Below are 21,267 nucleotides of genomic sequence, written 5' to 3'. Positions count from 1 at the left end.
TAGGTGTTGTTGAAGAAATGACTTCAGGGAAAAAAAGATACAAACCCTGCCAAAATGACAAGCGTGCTAGAATTACAAGGTTCAGCTGTGAGATTTGTTTAAAATGCATTTGTCTAAAGCACTGTAAACATATTTGTTCAGACTGCAACAATGCAATGAAGTGATTATGAAATTGATTTTTTATGTAATATTTAATGTGTTTTTCCACTTATTAAAAATATAAAAGTTCAGCTGAAATTTTGGCAGTTTTATTTTGTTTTACTTTCAAGTTAGTTTGGTAAGTCTTTAGTCCTTTTTATATTGTTTTAGTGTTTTATACTTATTTTATTTTCCTTAATTTAAAGTTAATATTGTTTAAATCAATTGTATTTATTAGAATTTAACTATTTACAAAATAATTTTAATATTTTTGCTCTGGAAATTTTATTTTTTATAATAGCGTATCTAGGAAATACGTGCAACCTTTCTTGTTGGTGCAGAAGGTGCGCCCACTGGAAGGTTCATAAGAATGTTGTTCATATCTGTTGTAATACAAAATACTAAAAACCTTTCTTCAACACTCATGTCCGTATTTTCTATATTAAGATACCTCATACAAATTGATATCTGCTCTTGACGGCTGGCATTAGGGGTACAATCAAGTAAAATAGAAAAATGCTTTGCTTTTTTTTAACTTATTTAAAATAATTTGCTTTATATTATCTCCTAATAAGCTAATTGTTTTATTCTAAATTTTATCTTAAAGGTAATGAAGCATATTTTTTTTAGTTTGAATTTTATAAACAAACATGATAGGTTCAAATTTTGTGATCATTTCTATACACTTTAAAAAATTATTTCTTTCGAATAATTTGTTACTGGAACCACGGAAGGCTAGTTTTGTTTGGCTAAAAACTGGATGGCACAGATAACCTGAAACTCAAAACCAGGTTTGGGTAATATCCATGACCATTTTCTATTAAGGCTTGAACTTGGAATGGCAATACTGGACTTGGGCATAATCCGGAATCATCAGGCACAGGCAAATGTGTATCTAATGTAGAAATTGTAAATTTCAATACTATTTCTTCTGCTTTTTTCGACCGGCTGCATTCGAGTTAAAGGTAATTCTCATGTGAATACGCTTTCTAACGCTTTTTTGATTATTAGGTTCTTTTGGTAATTTCAGTGGTAGCTGAGACATTCATGGACAATTAGTGCTGGTAGTGTGAGCTTGGGTATTCTCTGAGTTTTGGAAAAACAGAGTAATTTCAAAGTTCAGGTTTATTAGGGCTCCCTCTCACTTTCTTTTTCTTCATTTCTATACTTATATATTTTTTCTGTTTTTCTTCCTACAGATGGGGGAGGGGAATGAAAACAGAAAAAGTGGAAGTAAAAATAAAAGTAGAAAATAATTATTATAAGAACTATTGCGTAAAACATTTCTTAATAACACTCAGAAAGTCACTGAAATATTTTACCTAACGTCTGAAAAGGTGAGTATATCTTAAACCATTGCTTGGAAAATATATGAACTATTAGATGAATACGGAATAATTCAAGGAGGTGGTGATACTCTTTTGTTTATTAAAGTAAACAAATCAAATTTAAAGTATGTATTTAAGATGTAATGAAATAACGAAACATTTTCCTTCGATTTTTTGTACAGCTGAAAATCGGAGGCCAATTTTTGACTTCAGAATACCTTGTATATTTTTACTTCACTTTAAATCTCAAATAGGCATATTTTAAATTCAGTGGTACTCCGTAAATATGTCAATCCTTTCTTCTCGAAAGATAATAATTTTTAATTTAATAAACAAATGGTTCATGTAAAAAAACATTTTTCGAGTAATTATGCTCAAATCTTCGTTGTTCTGAATTAAAAAGCTAACCTAAGTTTAACATAATAGATAACTGGCTTTTACTTTTTTTTTATGTAGAATAGCAATAACGACAAGCAATCAATGAATAAAAAACAAAAAAGATAAATGTTGCACAAATTACTACGATTTCAACAGTAGACACAAAATAAGAACTAAGCAATTTGTCGAAAGCGATTTGTTGAAAGTGTCTATGGCACCCTATTCCTTTACATACGCATCGGCATCATGTATTTTCGTTCACATATATTTACAAGATCAGCTCAACTTATGTCAAAAACTGCAAAAAGCATTAACTGATAAAAATCAAAGCAATATAAATAGCATAGATCTTATGTATGAACTGCAGTTTTTGCTAACTTTTGGAGGACATGTAGCATTGTCGGTTGAAACTCTACGCTATATCATTGTCAACAACATAGTGGTGTGTAGAAAAGAATTTTGGATACATCCTTAGATATCAGTCCTGCCCTGTTATAATCACAGTTTGAACCCTGTCTTAAACTACGCTGTGTACAATTTATTCAGTGCAAACTTATTAGATATATATATTAATTTGTTTTTAATTTTAAGATAATAAATAGTGTTCAGCATAGTTGGTATCCAATGTGTTTAGTATATTAATTTCGTTTCACTTGCAGTGTTACTTTTTTATAACATGTTGTTGTTGACTAATGCTCCCTTGTCTGACCTATAGTCAGCCCAAGCCCACAAAATTCCTCGTGGCAAGGAGCGTAAGCTATGCTGGCAACAGCCTTGAGCACCTTACTATTGACAGTGCGATTTAACTCAGTTACATCTGCAATTCTGATGGAGATGTCGGAATGGAGACGCAATTTGATGGCGGATCCGAGCGTCCCCTCTACCCTTACCACCAACCTTTTGAGTGGACGTTTGCCTCACATATTTGGAATGCCCCCATGATGCACGAACATCATACAGTTACAAATATCCATGTCTTCTCCGAGATTCGAACCCGGGCCCTTTGGCACAGCAGTCAGCATCGCTAACCACTATACCTGTTGGGCGGCTTTTTATAACATAAATGTATGTATAATTCTTCAATAAATATGTTTGAGTGTGGGTTTTAACAAAGCACAAAATGTTTGTATATTTAGCCAAAAGATAAAATGTAATTTTTTTGGTTTTTCATATTATTATGTCAATAATGCTTCATTTTAAGTGTTAACCATAAGTAATGTCCCTTTAATATCATCACTACATAAAGGCACTCGCTAGACATTTGCACAACGACGTCGATTAGGCTTGGCGCGAGCCTGCCTGTGCTCAGCAAAAATTTGCTTCCAAAAATTTACTAGCTTCCAAAAAATTCTAAATGGAAAACAGCAGGTTGCCATTCAAGCCACTATCGTGAATGATACCATATCTCCATGTCTTATCATAAGCCTTCTCAATGTCCCCCCCCAAAAAAGAAAAAACTGAGACAAGGTGATTTCCTCTTACAAAAGCTTTACAAATAGATGTCTCCAAAAGGAGCATGTTATCTATCATTGGCCTTCTCTTTCAAAAACCACTTTGATAAGATGATATTATATTATTCTTCTCCAAGAAATAGACTAAATGGCTGTTTACCATTTTTTTAAATAGCTTACATAAACAACTTGTAAGAGCAACTGGCCGATAGTTTGAGGGATTCCTTAGATCTTTCCCTGACTTAACAAAAGAAATGATAACAGCTCTCTTCCATGCACAGGGAAAACTATACTCCTTCCATACTGCCAATTTCTGCTAGAAGGAATGGCAGCAAATGTCTCACCAATAGTATTCACAGTTTCTTCTATGGAGCTAATCAATCAGCCATCTTTTTTCAGAAAGGAAAGTGAGTGGTCTTTATATATTCCACATGCTTTTGAAACTCTTTCTTAAACCCACTTACTAGGCATACAGGATGTTATTGATGACAAGCATGAAATCCATGAATCCCTCTGGCTCTGCCTTCTTACTTTTCGTGCATTTGCTTTGGCTCTTTTAAGCACTATAAATATTTCACAAAGTAGGGTACCTACAAAAAATTTCCCATGCTTTTCTCTGTTTTTCAGTGCTTCATATGACAGTCCTGATTCCATTATGGTTTCAAATACTTTTGCATTTTCCCTGATGTTCTAGGAATAGAGAGAACAGCTGCTTGAATAATAGTATTAGTAACTGCTTCATCTCAGTTATCAATATCTATCATGTTCGCTGTGAGCTCTGCAGTGGAAGAGAAGAGCTCCCAGTTTGCCCTATCAAGTATGAAATGAGGGAATCTTGACATGGAGTTTTCTCCTCTTCTTGCGAGAGATACAAAAATGGGATGATGATTGCTGTTGTAAAGATCATTTCCCACACTAAAAGTGCAAAATGAAAACAGAGATGGTGAACATATGGCAAGGTCGAGAGCGTGGAATGTCCTACCCATTATTCAAGAAACAAAAGCAAAGATCTTCAATCATCTGCTCAACTTGTCTTCCTCAGGAATTTATGTCTTTGCTTCCCCAGAGAGAACTATGGCTGTTAAATCCATATCGTGATAAAGGGCTCTGGCAGCTGCTCTATAAGACAATTTAAATCTTGCTGATCAATATGCTCATTCTGAGGCAAATAAAGAGAAACGATTGAAACAACAATATGAAAACTGCTTGAGTAGAGACAAGTTGGAGGGATGTCATCAAAGGAAGTGCATTTGATGGATAGTCCAGTGAGGTGAGAAAGCCTACACCCCCACTGGCATGTTCACTTGCAAAATTTTCTTTCCAGACGAAAGAAAACCTCCAAAATTTTGCTTGTTCTGGTTTCAGATTTGTTTCCTGCATTGCTAAACACACAGGATGATATAAGCATTGATTATAGCTATGATGGTGAGCAAATTTCGGTGGAAACCACAACAGTTCCAAGAGACGAGAGTGGCCATTATGATTGATTGTTCTTTCGGTGCTGCTTTTTTGTTTTTCATGAAAATAGATGCTTGGGAACTTCTAGACCCTCTTCTGCTTCCATACTATCTGAATCCACAGATTCAGAAATCATCCCACTAAGAGAGCTATTGCTTGGGCTTCTATTTTTATTAATTATTTTCTGAGTGATATCTTTCAGTTTGCTTTTAACTACTGTTTCTTTTATTGTATTATATGGGTTGGGTTTTCTTTTTTCTTGTAATCGGTTGGGTTTCATTGAGTAGAGTCTGTGTACCAATTAAAGTTTCGGTGGCAAGTGCACGAGATTATTTAAGAGCATGGCCATAAGATGTATTTGGACAAAGCTGTCTGATTTAGAGTAATCTTCTGGCTTCAATGACATGTTCATAGTAATTTTTGCAGTCTGCCCTTTTTCTTTGATTTCCATTTTGGGCACAAGCGAGAAAATGTTGGGTGTTCACCCTTCCAATTTATACGCAAAGGCACAGCGGTGCAATTGTCACAATTGTGACCAATCTGTGAGCATCGGGTGCATGTGAGGCTTTCACAAAAGGACATCTTATGATGGCCGAAGCACTGACATTGGAAGCATCACATACGGTTTGGAATATAAGGTCTTACAGGACAATTTAAGTATCCCGCCTTAAAATTCTTACACAGATCAGGCAAGTTGGAGGTCAGAATCACGTGTTTTATATTGATCAACTGACCTTCCTTGTGCAACTTGATCCACTTAGCACCACAGACATTTTGGTCAGACAGATCGGATATAATCGCTTCTTCAGGTACAAACAGAAAGTCAACTTCCAAGATTACACCACGACAATAATTCAATGTCTTATGTGCTGTTACAGTGATATTTGCTTGCCCAAGTTTAGTTATTTGAAGTAAGGACGCAGACTGGTCACTGAAGCTGTGTCAATAAGCAAGTATCCAGAGCAGAGACACTTTATATTTCTTGGCTCACCAACAGAAAAATGAATGTATTTATTTATTACAAAAGGAGACATCTTTTGCAGCTCGCCAGAAGGACTAAAGACAAGGAAATGGGGACAATTGTTAGGATTAGTCGCATTTGCATCAGTCCATACTTTTTTAATAGTAGACTTTTCAGGAGAATTGGAGCTTGGAATGACATGACTGACTCTAAAGTATTTAATTAAACATATCTTAGAATTAGCCATATTGAAGAAGGAAATGATTTGGGTCTGAATGCCCCACAAACCACGGAGCCCAACAAGGGAACACAGATTCATGCGTTAGGACTAGCCGGACCTAAACGCAAACTGAAGCCTACAGTCAGCTTTCCCGAAAGCAGGTACTCCCTAAAGCTTAACCCCAAGCCACTGACATAAGGACTAGACACCAGCAAATTGACACCCATGACGACGACAAGGTGCCTCCTGTTTAGCTGAAGCAGAGGCCAAAGTGGTGTGTTAGGGACAGTACCTCACCCCTCAAATACCAGGTCCCCTTTCCAATGACATGGGTCTCCATGCACTGCAAACATGTGGGCCGTTTTCTTGCCACTTGAAAACTAGGGACAAGGGCTGTTCCAGTTTCTCATGACAAGCCCCAACCTCTGAAGAGAAAAACCACAAGGGAGAATGGAAGGAAAAAAGTTTCAGCTCAGATGAGAGGAGATGGAAAAGAGGAAAGATCACTGAGGCTCAAGGATCATGACACCTGTCTTACCAAGATGATCCCCTAAACGGCTAGGGTACCTCGGGATTGCCACACCCATACTCACAAAAAGTGAGCACCTGAGGGATACATAAATATGGAATAAAATAAATAACTTATGTTGTATAAAATTTTAACTGCCCTCAAGCTACCCAAGCTGAAGTTTTCATGAACGCATGCAGGCACACACATATGCACAGCCACAAATTACAAAACAAAAATTTTGGAATTCAGAACTTACAGAACAAATTTCATTACATCTACATATACTATTTCTTAAAAAGTCTTTATGCACATATCTAGCAAAAGAACTTTGTAAACAATATCAAAGAGCACACGTCAAACACTGTATTCTTGAAAACATACATTCAGTGAAGAAAGACAAGCATAAAATTAAGCCTATATGCTTCACAAATGTGAACTCTCGAAAATATTAGTAACTGATAGCTTTATAAAAAAATATTACCATCATAATATTAGCAAATGTTAATTAGGTTAATACTTATAAAATTCACATATTAATCAAACTTTTCAAGAGATATAGTATTAACATTAAAGTATGAGGTGAAAAATGTCTGCATATTTTTAACCAAGGAGAAAAATTCATTCTTTAAGACCATTCTGGCAGTTCTAGCACTAAAAGAAGCAGAATTTGAAAACTTTAAAAAATTAGTTAAGAAACAGAATTTTCTTAAAGTATTCTCACACATAATAGTGCATTTAGCTTCAGGAAGAACATTACCAATTTTAAAAAATTTTAATTTTTGCCCAAAATGATTCAGAAATAAACTAATTATTTTCAGACCCCTGAGGGTTGGTTCATAATTAGTCATGCCACATAATTAGAATTGAAAAGCATGCAAGGAACTTAGTGCTTAGAAGAGAATGCCTGCAAAGGAAGAGTTTATAACAAAAACAGTCACATATTTAGACTATACACAGGAAATATAATCCAAGAGTCAGCTGAGTCTTCTGCCATGAAGAATCGTATATCAAAATAAAACTACATCTCAAGGAATAATTTGAATACATATTTCAAACATATGAACTAAGAGTAACTTGAATCTGGGAAACTTGAGTAATAAAGCATAAAATGCATTTTGCAGAGAAAAACAACATATTTTAAGTAATTGCACATGGATTGCACACTTGACATAAATGAAATCTTAATTCAGTACCTTTTTTCTGCATTTGCTAAAAAGAAACTGTGTTTCTAATATACATTACCAGATTTAAATTTCGGAATTAAAATGCACAGAAATCACCAAAATTAAAATTACACTTTTTAGAACAATAAAATTAAAATAAAACTTTTGTGCTTAAATGTCATATTATATAACATTATGATACTTGTTAAAATAAAATTATCAAATTCCCAAATCATAATTTCTGTAAACAGATTAATATCAAAATTGGCAAAATGTGGATAAATTGCTAAATTTAGCAATGCATAGCAAAGGATTTGGTGTTACAAAAATTAAAAGTCGTATAAAATATAGAGGTTGAATTAAAATGACCGTCTGAATGATTGAAAAGACTACACATTTAAACATTTATCTGGAAAGAAATCATCCAATTGGTTAAATCTGTGCTGTCTTTACCACTTTCCAATTGATATATTAAAAATATTCCATTTTGATATATATATATATATATATATATATCCACTGTTAACACAAGGAATAAAACATACTACCAGCATTCATCAATTCAGGAATGTGAACATTTAACATATTCAATCCAAAGAAAAACAACCTTTTTACAGTAAAAGTAATTCCAAACTTTAATTAAAAAAAAAAAAATATTAAAAGTTACACACATTGCCATTCACAAACTCAGTAAAAAACTGTTAGGAGCAGAGGATTCATGGATTAAATTAAACCGCCCCTCCCACACTAAAGTGTTGGCAGGCAACTTAACCCCAATCAAACACATTAAAGTTTTAATGTTTTTATAATATCAGTCTCTGATGGGCCTGTATTGTTCTACCACTTTTCACTATAAGCTTCTTCATACTGGGCAGGTAAGTCTTTGGCCCAGCCAAATTTTATTCATTCATGTCTTCAGTTCCCCCATTTCTCACAGGGCTTTCAAGTGCTGCAGATCAGACTTCAAGAGGAAATATTCTCTGTATTGGCCTCTGTTAGTCTTGACGTGAACTAATCTCCTCATCTTATCTATACAAAGAAGCAACTCTGTTACAATACCAAGTGGCTGTTCAACACACTTTCTAACATTATTTTCAATCAGTACAATGTCACTGAGTCTAATTTGTTGAAAATACTTCTCATGCTAATATCATTGAATTAGAAGTCCTAAATATTTGGACATAATCTTTTCCTAACATTCTTGATCACTTTTTGCCACTACTTTAGCCTTTTGTTGAGAGAAATTTCATCAATTAGATCAAACTCTGAAACGTCAGTTTGCTGAAAGTAAGTTAAGAAGAAGCTCGGGGATAACATAATATACAGACAAATCCTTATATACCAGGGGCAGATTAACCAAGGCTCCACTATAAAAAAGGCTCTGGAGGAAAAAATATTGCAAAAATCATCAACAGACACGATAGTGAGAGAGAGTGCAGACACTTATACGAAAATTTGACAAATTTTCAGGCTTATTCCTTCCTCCTGCCTTACCCCTTCCCAACACATTTTTAACAACCTGACTGCAGTTATTAATCCCTTCCTGTGTCCCTCCTTATATACTGCTGATAGACTTGCTCTTAATTTGGCAATACAGTAATTGAAGAAATTCTGGTTGGCGAATAGTTTTGTACTTTTGCTGAAACAGAAATTGCTACTTTTAGAACTCGCTCAAATACTTCAAAAAGAACTTAAGTTTTTACTTTTTCATTAACAAGTCATAGTAAATTACAGTAATCAGTACTGCTTGTCATTGATAAAAAAAAAAAGCATGTGATTTTTTCCATTCATGAGAAACTTGAAATGATAAGTAAAGAATGGATCAAGCATAAAATCAGTATCTTTGCTGTACAGAGTTTGAAAGCAGACTGTGCATCATTTATTAAAGAAAAAGGATCAACTTATGCAGTTTGCATGCACATCATATTCTACCACAGGAATGAAGGAAAGGAAAACAATAAAAAAGTCCACCTTCAAGGACTTGGATGAAGCCATAGTAGTGTGGTTTAGTCAGCACAGGGAAACGCAATAAACAAACTGATTTGTGCGGGAAAAGCTAAATATTTTTTTTTCAGCAATAAGGACCTGAAGGCAAATTCTGGGCATCATCAAGATGGTGTTTCGAACAGCGCCATGGTATTCAAGAGCTAGAAATGAAGAATAAACTTTTGAATGGAAGTCAGAATGCAGCAAAAGACTTTTGCAGTGATTTTAAAAACTTGATTGAGACTGAAAATTTGCTTTCAGAGCAAATATACAATGGTGATAAATCAGGGTTATTTTGGAAATGCTTGCCAAACACTTGTGTCTGGAAAAGAAAAGAATGATCCAAGACACAAGATCAATAAATCTCATATGACAATAATGACATGCTCTAACGCAACAGGAAACCACAAATCGAAACTGGTTGTCACTAAAAAGGTGGAAATACCAAGGTCTTTTAAAGGCACGGAAGCAACCAACTTCCCAATGCACTACTTTGGTCAGAAAAGGGGATGGCTTAATAGAATTATATTTCAGCAGGGGTTTGATGTGAAATTTGTACATCAAGTGACAGACTTATTAAAATCACAAGGCCTTCCTGAAAGAGCAGTGTTAGTTTTAGACAATGCACCATCCCACCCAAGTGAAATGGTATTAAAATCGAGACATGTACAATTTTTTCTAAAGTACTTGCCATCTAACGTGATAACCCTAATGAGCCAATGAACTAAAGTGTTATTACTTCGGTCAAACAAAACTACCATTCTGCTGTGTTACGTAAACTGATCGAGAAAGATCATGCACTTTAAAACTTTTCAATTCTAGATGCTCTGCCACATGGCAGAAAGTGAAATCCCCAGTACCAATTAAATCTTGGAGAAAAATTCTTCCGATCTTGGAAAAATATGAAAGTTTTTTAGATTTTGATAGATTCACACTGGTGTCATCAGCTTATCTTCCTCAGACTGCAGTGTAGATGGTGGTGAATATGTGGTTGAAGAATATATTTCTGAATGGCTGGACTGTGATTGCAACTTGCCCTCATCCAAAACCCACATAGATGAGCGAATTATTAGTTGTGCAAGGGGGGGAAGAAATAACGAGTGACAGAAAAGGGGAGGTGGATGGAGGCAAGGAGCTCTCTGCTGATGATAAGGTCATGCATGGAGTTGCACTTTATCACGTCTAGTAATTGCTGGATTACTTGAAATGGCAAGAAGATAATCTGCTGGTCACAAATGACAAAATGTCACTATGCAAGACTGATCTTCTTAAAAATAGCCAACTAAACAAAGTTCTGACTGACTTTTTAATGTAATTTTGAACTATCAATGTTTTCTGCATATTTTACTATACTGTAATTTTTGTTTGCTGATAAAGTTGATTTGAAACTTTATTCAGCCACAGTTCTTGAAAATAATTTACAGTTAAATTACCTTGTAGCATTTTTCTTTTCATACAGTATTAAGTTATTTATCCCAGCATTTTTTTTTTTTACTAGCTTATGATTAAATTGTAATTTTGAGTTAACCACCCATACCCTCCCCTCCCCTATATTACTCCAGTAAATCAGTAGTTGACTGCACTTAGTTTTATTTTCTGAAAGAAAGATGAAGGTTGTGAGTGCTGCATGATAGACAAGAGTTTCTGCGTTACATAAAATGGTTGACTCTCTTCATAACAAAGGAAGGCATTTCCTAGTATTTTCCTGAGAATTTGCTACATAACATTTATCAAACATTCCCAAAAATCTCCTCACCAAGGAGCAGCTGTGGGTCGAAAAACCACTGAATCCTTTTGTTGTGCTAAACTGAGAAATTTTATCCCAGTTCATGAATTTAAATTGTTAGACGCTCCCACAAAATTACTGCATTATCATAACACGTAAGTGAGGGTATGCTTCATCATGCAACAAATCGACAAAAACTGGAATAATGTTATTGTATTCAGACATGCAAGAGTTCAAAATATGCTGCATGACAAGTAGAACTCGTGTAAATATCCAAAATATCCAAAATTTGGTTCCTCCATTTAAACATAAAGGACCCACTAAAAACAGCAGAATTCTTTACCCTGTTTTCTGATAACAAAGGACTTCAAACAGTCATGTTCCATTTAGCTTGTTACAAGGAGCTAACGCTTTTGGATATAACTGATATTATAGTTTTTCTTACAGGATATAGATCAAAATATCTTGCCAGGTATATTTCCTGTTTAAGACAATTTAAGGATTTACTGTTGCTGTCTTCAAACTATTTTTTTCTGACTTCATCATTCTGTCAGTCGTGTTCAGGAGATGTTGAGTTTGCAACTTGATATACAACTGGATTAAGATGCTCATATTTTGCTTCAACTCTGAAAAAATATCGGCAGCTTTTGACCAGGGTCTTCTGAAAAAGGCGTGAGCATTTTTGTGTCACAATTCTTTCCGATGATGTATAAGGATGTCATAATAAAGGAGTCTCTGTATATAATAAAGGAGTCCACCTCGCTATTTTGCCTTCAGGATTTTTGAAATTTAAGAGCCAGGTCAACGATGTATGATCAGGGCAAAGCAAGAATTTTCTGCTACAGAGGTAATGGTGGAAATGTTCAATTCTTCTAACTATGGCGAGACACTTTTCTGGTGATACATTAATTTCTCTCTGGTTTAGACAGACATTTGCTCTAGTATGTTATGGCATGCTCTTGACCATTTCCTTCTTGGAAAAAACTGCAATGACACTCTCACTGCTCACATTTGTGTCAAGAATGAATATTTTATCAAGCTGAGTATACGTTAGGACTGTCGCAGATGTTAAAGCTCCCTTCAGTTTGTTAAATTTTCTTTAGTATGCCTCCTCACTTTCTTTTGTCCACAAGAACTGTTGCTTGCTCCCTGTCAGCTTCTGAAAGGATCTTGCGATGGAAGAAAAGTCCTTCACAAATCTCATATTTTAGGTGCAAAACCATTTCTCAGCTGATGGACATTTTTGGGGCGTCTCCAATCTTTAATTGCCCACATTTTCTGGTTCTGTTCACACACTTTTGGCAGAGCTAACATGCCCAAGGTAAGTCACCTCATGGCTGAACAATTTAGATTTGGCAGGACTTAACTTTGATTGGCTTATTTCAGTTTCTGTAGCACTTTTCTACGATTTTCTAAATGCTCTTCAAAACATTTACCGAAGATGTTCTCCAAGTGTATCAGACAGGCTTTGTAGGAAATACCTCTTAGCACAAGTGTCCATAAGGCATTTGAATATTGGCAGTATATATTGGATTATGTAAAATCCAAACAGCATGACTTACAACTTGCAAAGTTTTTGACCAGTAGTAAATGTCATCATTTCTTCGTCATCATGTTGCATCTCTACCTGCCAGTATCTACTCTTTCTTCATGATGGCATTCAACAAGTGATAGCCCATGCAAAATTGAATTGATCCACCTTTCTTTCTGATCAGGATGCTAAGAGAATCCTAAGAACTATCTGAAGGCTTGATAACATCCCTTCTTTTACATGCTCTTTAGAAGTTTTACTACCTCTCCCTGTTTGGTAATTAGTAGGAGTCTTGGATGTTGCCTAATTGGCAAATAATTCTCTGTATCAATTCTATGCTGTGTCATACTGCCTCAACCTACATCAGAAGATGTTAGGGAGAACAGGACATGCTCTGCAACACTCCTCTCTTCATAGCTTTATTGTGCATTCTGCAATAATTACAATGTTAGGCTTTCCAGACACACAGAGTAAAGGATTATTGGTTTGTTTAATGCAGGTCACTGGAGTACATGCTGCAACCACTTCACATTTCCTAATGACTTTGACCTTTTCACTTACGTTAGCAACACGTTGACGAGTGCCCAGGATACTAGTACTCCCATTGGACTCTTACAGTTTTTAGAATATTCCATTATGCCACACAGAACATTTCTCTTTTCAGTTATGCATCCATACAGAAAAAATGTTCTTGCTGTAACTATAATATCCTATCAAGCTATTATTTTGTGGATGGATTTAACTCCTTCACCTTTAATTCTGAACAGGGCTATGTCCTCAGAGGCAAAACACAATTCATTATTTTTAAAGTCTAAAGAAAAAATGTATTTCCTTAGAAAGTCTAATCTGAGTAGGCAAGGATCGCTATGTGATTCCAAGTGGTACTACTAAATGTGATATTAACATTTATCTTTCCATCAATACTGATTTTATCATCAGACACAGTCTGAAGGGTAACACATGGTGGCATCCAGATGAGTTTACTTTCCAGTCATTGAGTAAGATCTTTTTGAATAACGATAACATTGGCTCCTCAAATTATGGTCATAACATTGGCTCCTCAATTGATGGTCATATTACAAGGAATTCCATTCATATGTCCCATGATGAAGACTGCATTACTGTCTCCATTCATTGCAGAAATCTGAAGTGCTTTAAAATGCTCTCAATATTTGGTAACCTTTGTATTGTGATATGGTCATGAATTTGTTTCCTGCCTTCTTGTTGACAAGTGATCTTAAATTTCATGGCCTGGGGTATTCAGTTATTCCTTCGTAAGTAGCCATCACTACAGTTCCACCAATTTAGGGTCAGTTTTTTGCCACTCCTATTCCAGTTCAAGGCAGACTTGCGTGGTCAAATCGTATAGATGAGCAGTCAACTGGTCCACTGGCTCTTTGACATGAGCAGCTTTGATTGGGTAGTGGTCTCTAAGGGTTGCTTGCTGGGCTACCTTGGATTTCATGGTGTACACTAAAGTGCTTTCATCTTGACATACATATACAATACTTGACATCCGCCATTTGCAGACCTTTCTGTATATCAGGACTCCGGATGTCATTGAAGAAGTACCGCAGCAACAGGATTTCCTTTCTTTCTAAAGGGCAGTCCAGAAAAGCCAGATGAGACAGTTTTTTAATATCTGTGGCAAACTCCTGTAGAGAATCCATGGGCATTCGCAAGATTTCAATTGAAGTATGCTATAGTCTTTTAAACACTTCTGGCCAAAGTGCAGTGCCAGTGTGCCAGACAGAGCATAAAAAATCTAGCCTCTTGTTTATGAGCTGAGTTTGGAGGATATCCACTGCGTCTGCTTTCAGAGAAGCAGTGAGGTTTCAGAGAAGCAGTGAGTGAGCAAGGGAATCCCATCCATTTGCATACACCTTTTTAAAAAAATGAGTCTTGCACACTTTTCAAGAGAACCTTTCCAGCATATATGGACATGTTTAGAGAGGGTCAGATTGCCATATGTCTAAATTTAAAGTCATCAGAATTGTGAATAGCTGTCATTATGATGTTTCAAGCAGTTAACTTCCTTGGTGACAGCAGCAGAAACTCTGTCATAAATTTGTTGCTCAACAGTAAAAACTCTTTCTTCGATTGTTGTTGGACAGCAGAAACTGTTTCTTTGATTTGCCTATTCAAGAGGAGAAACTCTTTCTTCAGTTTCCCTAAACCATGTCATCCTGCTTTCCATAGCCACAAATTTGTTTTCTATTCTGGAGGTAATTTCTCTTTTCATTTCCTCTTGACCTGCTTCAATCTTTTCTGAGTTCATCTCAATTTTAACACAATTCACGGCCCCTTCCAATGCAGCAAAGACTATCACCAGCTGTATTAGTTGCTCTCCATTGCTCTTGTCACCAGCATTCAATCCCATTTAGGACACCAAAAATTGTTACATGCGTGCAGGTTCATAATGCACTGAATGCAAACAGAACTGATGACAGCTTGATAAAATTTATTTTCTCAAAAGATATACTTTACAGTTTCGAAACTTTCTACAGAAGTTCTTGTACAGCTCTTCTCACTGTGACAGAGCACAATCAGTAGTTACCATTTCAAACTACTACCAATTCAAAAAAGCTAATGCAAAGTGCATTTAAAGAATGAAGCTCACACTCTTAGTACTCTGAAGTCAACTTTGAACTAAAAATTGAGAGCTGATGCTCTATCTTGACCGATATAGTTTTCTCCTGACTGCTAAGAAATACTACCTTCTATTTCATGAAATTATTGGAAAGCATATAGTGTTAAAGTTACATGTAAGACCCGGATATGGTTATAGTTATATATAGGGATACAGTAATTCAATTACAACACCAATTGGTTATACAGGAACCGGACCAAAATGTAGCAAAGTGTGGCGACTTTTGGCAATTTCTCTCCAAATTTTGGAATAAAAATCAGTCATGAAAACCATCGCCAATTTAGCAAGATACCTATTTACCTCAGTGTTTAAATAGACTTGCCCCAATAATCTTATTTTTCCAGCACGCGAAAAGCATCGCCAGCTTGGTGATATGTCACCAATTTAGCAAGATAGCCCTTTATTTCAATGTTAAATAGACTTGCCCCTATAATCTCATTTTTCAAGCACAGCTTCATTTCTTCAATCTGTTCATATTACAAAGTTACTTCGGTTTCACATATAATTTTACTAAAATTATTTACATATTTACAAAATTCATAACAATGTGTATAAAACATTCTAATGAGTTACTGCCATAAAAAAATAATATATATCGTAAAAAAATAGAGCCAAATATCATAATTTCATCTCGAAACAGTCATTCATTGCTTTAAGAATGATTAACTGTAAACTTCAAGAATGATTAACTTTAAAAAAAAAATAAATATATAAAATAAATAGAAAATAAAAAATATCTTAGATATGGCAAAACCGCGATTTCACACAACTTTTATACATAGAAGTTATTAAATAAATGAAGGAACAAATTTATTAAAACATTTGAGAATAAGACTTTTTGGGCCATTTCATATGTACTTTTGCAGTACACATAGTTCACACTAGTAAATATACCAAATTAAATCAAGTTCTATTGCAAGCTTTTATACAATGGTTACATATGTACTTTCAGGAAAGTGGCACCATTCAAAATAGTTGCTATAGATTATAGCACTGAAAACATGGCTAATTTTTAACTTTGTTAAAATATACATTTTGCAAACAAATGCTTTTCAGTAATGGAATTTAAACAATAACCTTACACATGAAAACTTGAATCACTAATGCTTTGAGAGTAAAAAAAGTAAAAGAACTGCAACTATTTAAAATACAGCCAACTTTACAAATGTTTTAGATATTGGATATTATGTCTCCATACAAGAGTATTATACTTTACAAGCATCACTGCACAACAAGATAAATTATTACATTAAAAAATGCTCTCAGAATTTCCTTTTTACACCTCAGATAAATAAAAAGTGTATTAATCATAGAATAAATAATAAATGCATCATCTTGAATTTCCTTGTTACACCTCAGATAAACGCATCATCTTGAACTTTCAGGTTTTAAAAAAGTAAAACCTTTAAGGGAAAATAAGAGGAAAGAAAGGAACTTATTGTACTCCAATCTTCTGGTCAAATTTAGTCTACGAAGACTGCCCTTATCTGAGTTTTTAGCTCTCAGCACAACTTGATCTACAGTAACAGAAATTAGTGCAGAAGACTTCAGACAAAAGTAAAAAAAGTATGCCTAGGCTCTGAATATGTATCACTTTAAAATGGCAAGCCAAAATATGCATAAAAAAAGGCATTTTCAGGAGAAAAAGAAAGAATTCGCCTCTACACATATGACAACACTAAGGAACAAAATATTTTAGTACTTTCAGTTGTACAGACATTAGGATTTTGTGGAAGCCAGAGAGATGAAAAATATGCAACTGCCTTCGCCGGGAATCGAACCACGGACCTCTTGATACCGGCCCAGTGTGCAGAACCACTACACCATGAACAAACAACACTAGGAAAGTGGGAGAAATACCTTACACAGTTAGTAAAACTGAATGTTTCAGAAGTACTGATTTAAACACTCTCTCCTTCTCAAAATGTTAAAAAAAGGAAAATTTTCATGCAAATGCATTACATTAAAGCAATAATAATTAAATAACCTCTCATAATTAAACAACATTTTTAATTTAATAATCAACAGATGCTGTTAGTAAGCATTTCATAAACTTATTTCAAGAGCAACATAAATATACTAAGAAACAAATCAGATTATTTTAAGATTTACTTTGCACACGGCGGGGGACATTAAAAGGACCATGCAACCAATTCTTGGATTTAAGCTCTGGTTAAATTTGCAGTGTTTCGAAATATTATTCACTCAGACATTGTAGAACATGAATTAGATGAAATTAATAAAATGTCTTTTACACATTTCAAATATCAAAAGCTTCAACAGTAATAAAATTTAAAAAATTGCTAACCTCATCATAACCAATTAAAGCAGCATTAAATTGCGCTGTAAATTCTTTTAGGTTCTTCTTTTTATCTGAACTCGGCATCTCCTATTTAAATAAGCAAAATTATTATTTCAAAACAGAAATATTTAACACCATTTTCAACTCATTATTTCCAAACAAAAGTATTTAATATTGTCAACTTAATCTGCAGTAAACAGTGCCTTATTGCACAATTTAAGAGATATGAAATTATATTACCACTAATTTATCCATGCGCAGCTCCACATCACTCCACATCGAATCTACCAAACTATTACGAAATACTCTGCCATGTTTTTCTGAAATTGTAACAGCTATACACATCCTGTGTAAATAAAATAATAATACTTATAATAATAAAATAACTGTTTTACAACAAGTGATATCTTAATGTTTCCTCATGCAGAAGTATTCATTTACTCACCAGACATGAAGATTAATAATATGGAACCATGACTGAAATGTATCAGGTAATTTGAAGTCTAAAATTAGAAAGAGTTACTACATCAATAAAAATAATTCAAGCATTTTTTAAGAAATAATAAGTAATAATAGCTCTACAACAATACAATCAAACAACTCTACACCAAGACAACAAAGATAAAAGGTCATAATCACGTGCATCTTGATATTTTTAGTGCCAAGAAACAATGTTTCCAAGATAGCTGTTCCTTAAAACAATGGCAAAGCATATTACAAAAAAAAAAAAAATTACTCGCCTTGTTTGTTCTTAGCTACATCTCATTGTCAATGTCAGATGACTACAACACAGAGAGTTCTCTAATGCAATTGATATAACCCTGGAACACATCCTCCTCTTCCTGATCCTGGTACTGGTGATTGCATATAAATTTTCCAAAATATGGGTAAAAAATGTCACTCGGTCACTGCTGAAGACCCTGCTTGTGAAATTCCTGTTTTATCTCATTCCATATACCCTCAATGGTGTTGGTATGGGTGCCAGTTTCGGGTTCTTTGTAAGTCAGGGAGTAATTCACTGATAAATGCTGAAAGCCTTGATTACCAATTCAATTGACAGTTTTCCACCAGTCTAAGATAATTGTGGTTTTAGACAGAATTTGTTTAGAAATCACCTCCAATAAAGATTCTTTCATGCAATTTTCCACAGCCTAAAAAAACACCTTCCTCTCTTTGTTTCAATACAACCAAAAACCCACTTTCCATTCATCCGTCTACACCTATTATACTTCCTTTTGCCAAACTTGCTCTCATCAATTCCCACAATCATACTAGGACCTCCAGTTATTTTCCTCTTTTTTACATGTGCATCCCTACACACTTCTGTACAAAAATTCCTGCAGTCAATCACAGTTTTATCCAAACAGACATTCACCTCATTCATAGTCAGGTTCATACATCCACAAATAGGTAAAAATTAAAACATTAATTATACTCATCTTGCTTTCTTTGAGCCATGTACCATTCCTTACAGACATCTTATACTAATGAGCATTTGCACCTTTCTTACAACAGACCCACTCAAGACCATCCAATTCATCCTGACACTCGACCAGATGCATATCATTTATACAAACTACACATTCACACCGAGAACTAATTAAACATTCATTCATGCATCAATCAATAATAGTTTTCTTATCTCTTTGACCTAAATCATTAAAAAATGAGGATTTATCTTGCCAGACATATTTCTTTGCAGAAGTGATGGGATAATGATTAATGAGAACCAGTTAACGAAAACAAATGGTCAATTTACAGCATTTAAAATTTCAACAGTTCAAAATTCCAAATACATGATTTTTAGAACGCAATACATGTATTACAAATCACACAGCCCTCTATCAAGAAGCTGAAAACTTCCAATCATATTACATTTAAGAAAAACATTAGTGGGCAGCGAAAAAAATGCTTGTCATAACATTGAAGAAAGAGAGTCAGTTCGGAATTACCAGAAAACTGGTATCAGTGTTGATATTTGACACCAATCCAAAGAGCACCCTTTTCTATATTAAAACCCTAAAAGCATTTAAAAATAAATAATTCAAGATGATATTTTAGAAAATAACTATTGTTTAAACAAATTTCAGTTTTGACGCTTTCAATTTCATAACAGCGTATCAATTGTTATTTTACAACAATAATTTTAAAGTTTAAAATTTCTTTAGCAACACCACTGAATGTATTGACTGCTACTGCAATATTTAACATGTATATGGAGAGGTGCAATGATCACAGGACAATTCTAAATATACTGATTTAAATAACTACTTTTTTTTATGTTTTTTCCATTGTAAACACCAAAATTCTCTGTCTTAAAAAAAAAAAAAAAAAAAAAAAAAAAATAAATAAATAAAAAAAAAAAGAAAAGATGCAGTGGCCCACTAGTGCTGTAAATTAGACAAAATATTCATTAAAATGGTTAATAAAGTGCATAAAACTTTATTATTGTAGTAATGAACAGAAGGGAGCAGGATACAAAAACACATAAAGCATGGTAAACTTTGCAAAAGTCACAAGGTAAAAAAAATCCTGCTAAGCTTACACTGCCTGCAGAAGTTTTGGGATAAATATACAGAGGGTTAATAAAGACTAAAAAAAAATTAGATTTCAATGCTATTTAATGTTCAGTTGAAACTTTATTCTGTGCATCTCATTTCTCATACTAAATCTTATCACTCTACCAAACAAGAAATTAATTATTCCTATCTTTATGTTGCTTATGTGTTCACAACCTGTTCTTACTAAAGAAGCAATTAATAGAAGTGAAATGCTTTTATTCATTATTACCACTTTTTTAAATAAGTTTCAAATTACCATCATCTTACATTAAAATAAATTTATTTAGCATTTAAAGTTTACAAAAAAAAAAAAAAAAAAAAAAGTTCCCTATTACATTACATTGAATTTTATACCCTCTGCTGAAGTCAGACAATGTTTTACACTTGTTTTCAAAAGATAATGCTGGAAATGAATTTTGTTCTTTTGAATTATCCAGGCTCCCCTGAAAAGTATTCATGAGGTTTATTGTGTTGCCAAAATAGGCAATCCACAGCATTGCACAGAGATTGTATGTGTATATATATATGTGTGTGTGTATATATATATATATATTATTTCATACTCTGTAGTCTGCCAAATAGCTTGTTGGCAGTGAAAATTAGTATTTTTTTCTTCTTCCTCATTACGCCACGACAATTATTCATAAATTAATTAATTTCCATTCATTAGTTAATATACTAAAAATTTAACAGACGCTTTTTCACTCGCATAAAAACTCTGAAACAACCTCCCTCAAATATACCACGTCCCTCCCACGTACCTAACATAGCTTCTCAAAGGTTCACTACCTGTAATATTTCGAAGTATCCCCACTGCGGATAACGGAATTTCAGATAGTATGGCTTGCAACACCCTTTCTGTGTAAAAAACAGACGAGAACACATTATTGACATTCCACTAGA

General features: G+C 34.2%; 1 protein-coding gene across 7 annotated transcripts in view; it reads right to left on the bottom strand.

Annotated features, from left to right (window-relative positions):
• The window catches only part of Uqcc1 (Ubiquinol-cytochrome c reductase complex assembly factor 1), a 49,631-nt gene that overhangs the window by 11,587 nt on the left and 16,777 nt on the right, over positions 1-21,267 (bottom strand). For 6 of the 7 annotated variants that reach the window (XM_035353832.2, XM_085808919.1, XM_035353840.2 and 3 more), the window contains 3 exons: positions 18,249-18,306; positions 18,044-18,149; positions 17,810-17,890 (listed from right to left, as the gene is read on the bottom strand). In XM_035353832.2, the coding sequence (XP_035209723.2) occupies positions 17,810-17,890; positions 18,044-18,149; positions 18,249-18,306 (245 nt within the window). The remainder of the gene's footprint in view (positions 1-17,809; positions 17,891-18,043; positions 18,150-18,248; positions 18,307-21,267) is intronic. The other variant, XM_085808917.1, reaches the window with a different exon arrangement.

The sequence above is a fragment of the Stegodyphus dumicola genome, chromosome X2 (genome assembly GCF_044657685.1).
Source record: "Stegodyphus dumicola isolate Sdum_Otavi_A_Nest chromosome X2, ASM4465768v1".
Taxonomy (NCBI): domain Eukaryota; kingdom Metazoa; phylum Arthropoda; class Arachnida; order Araneae; family Eresidae; genus Stegodyphus; species Stegodyphus dumicola.
This window is presented reverse-complemented; position numbering and strand designations above follow the sequence as displayed.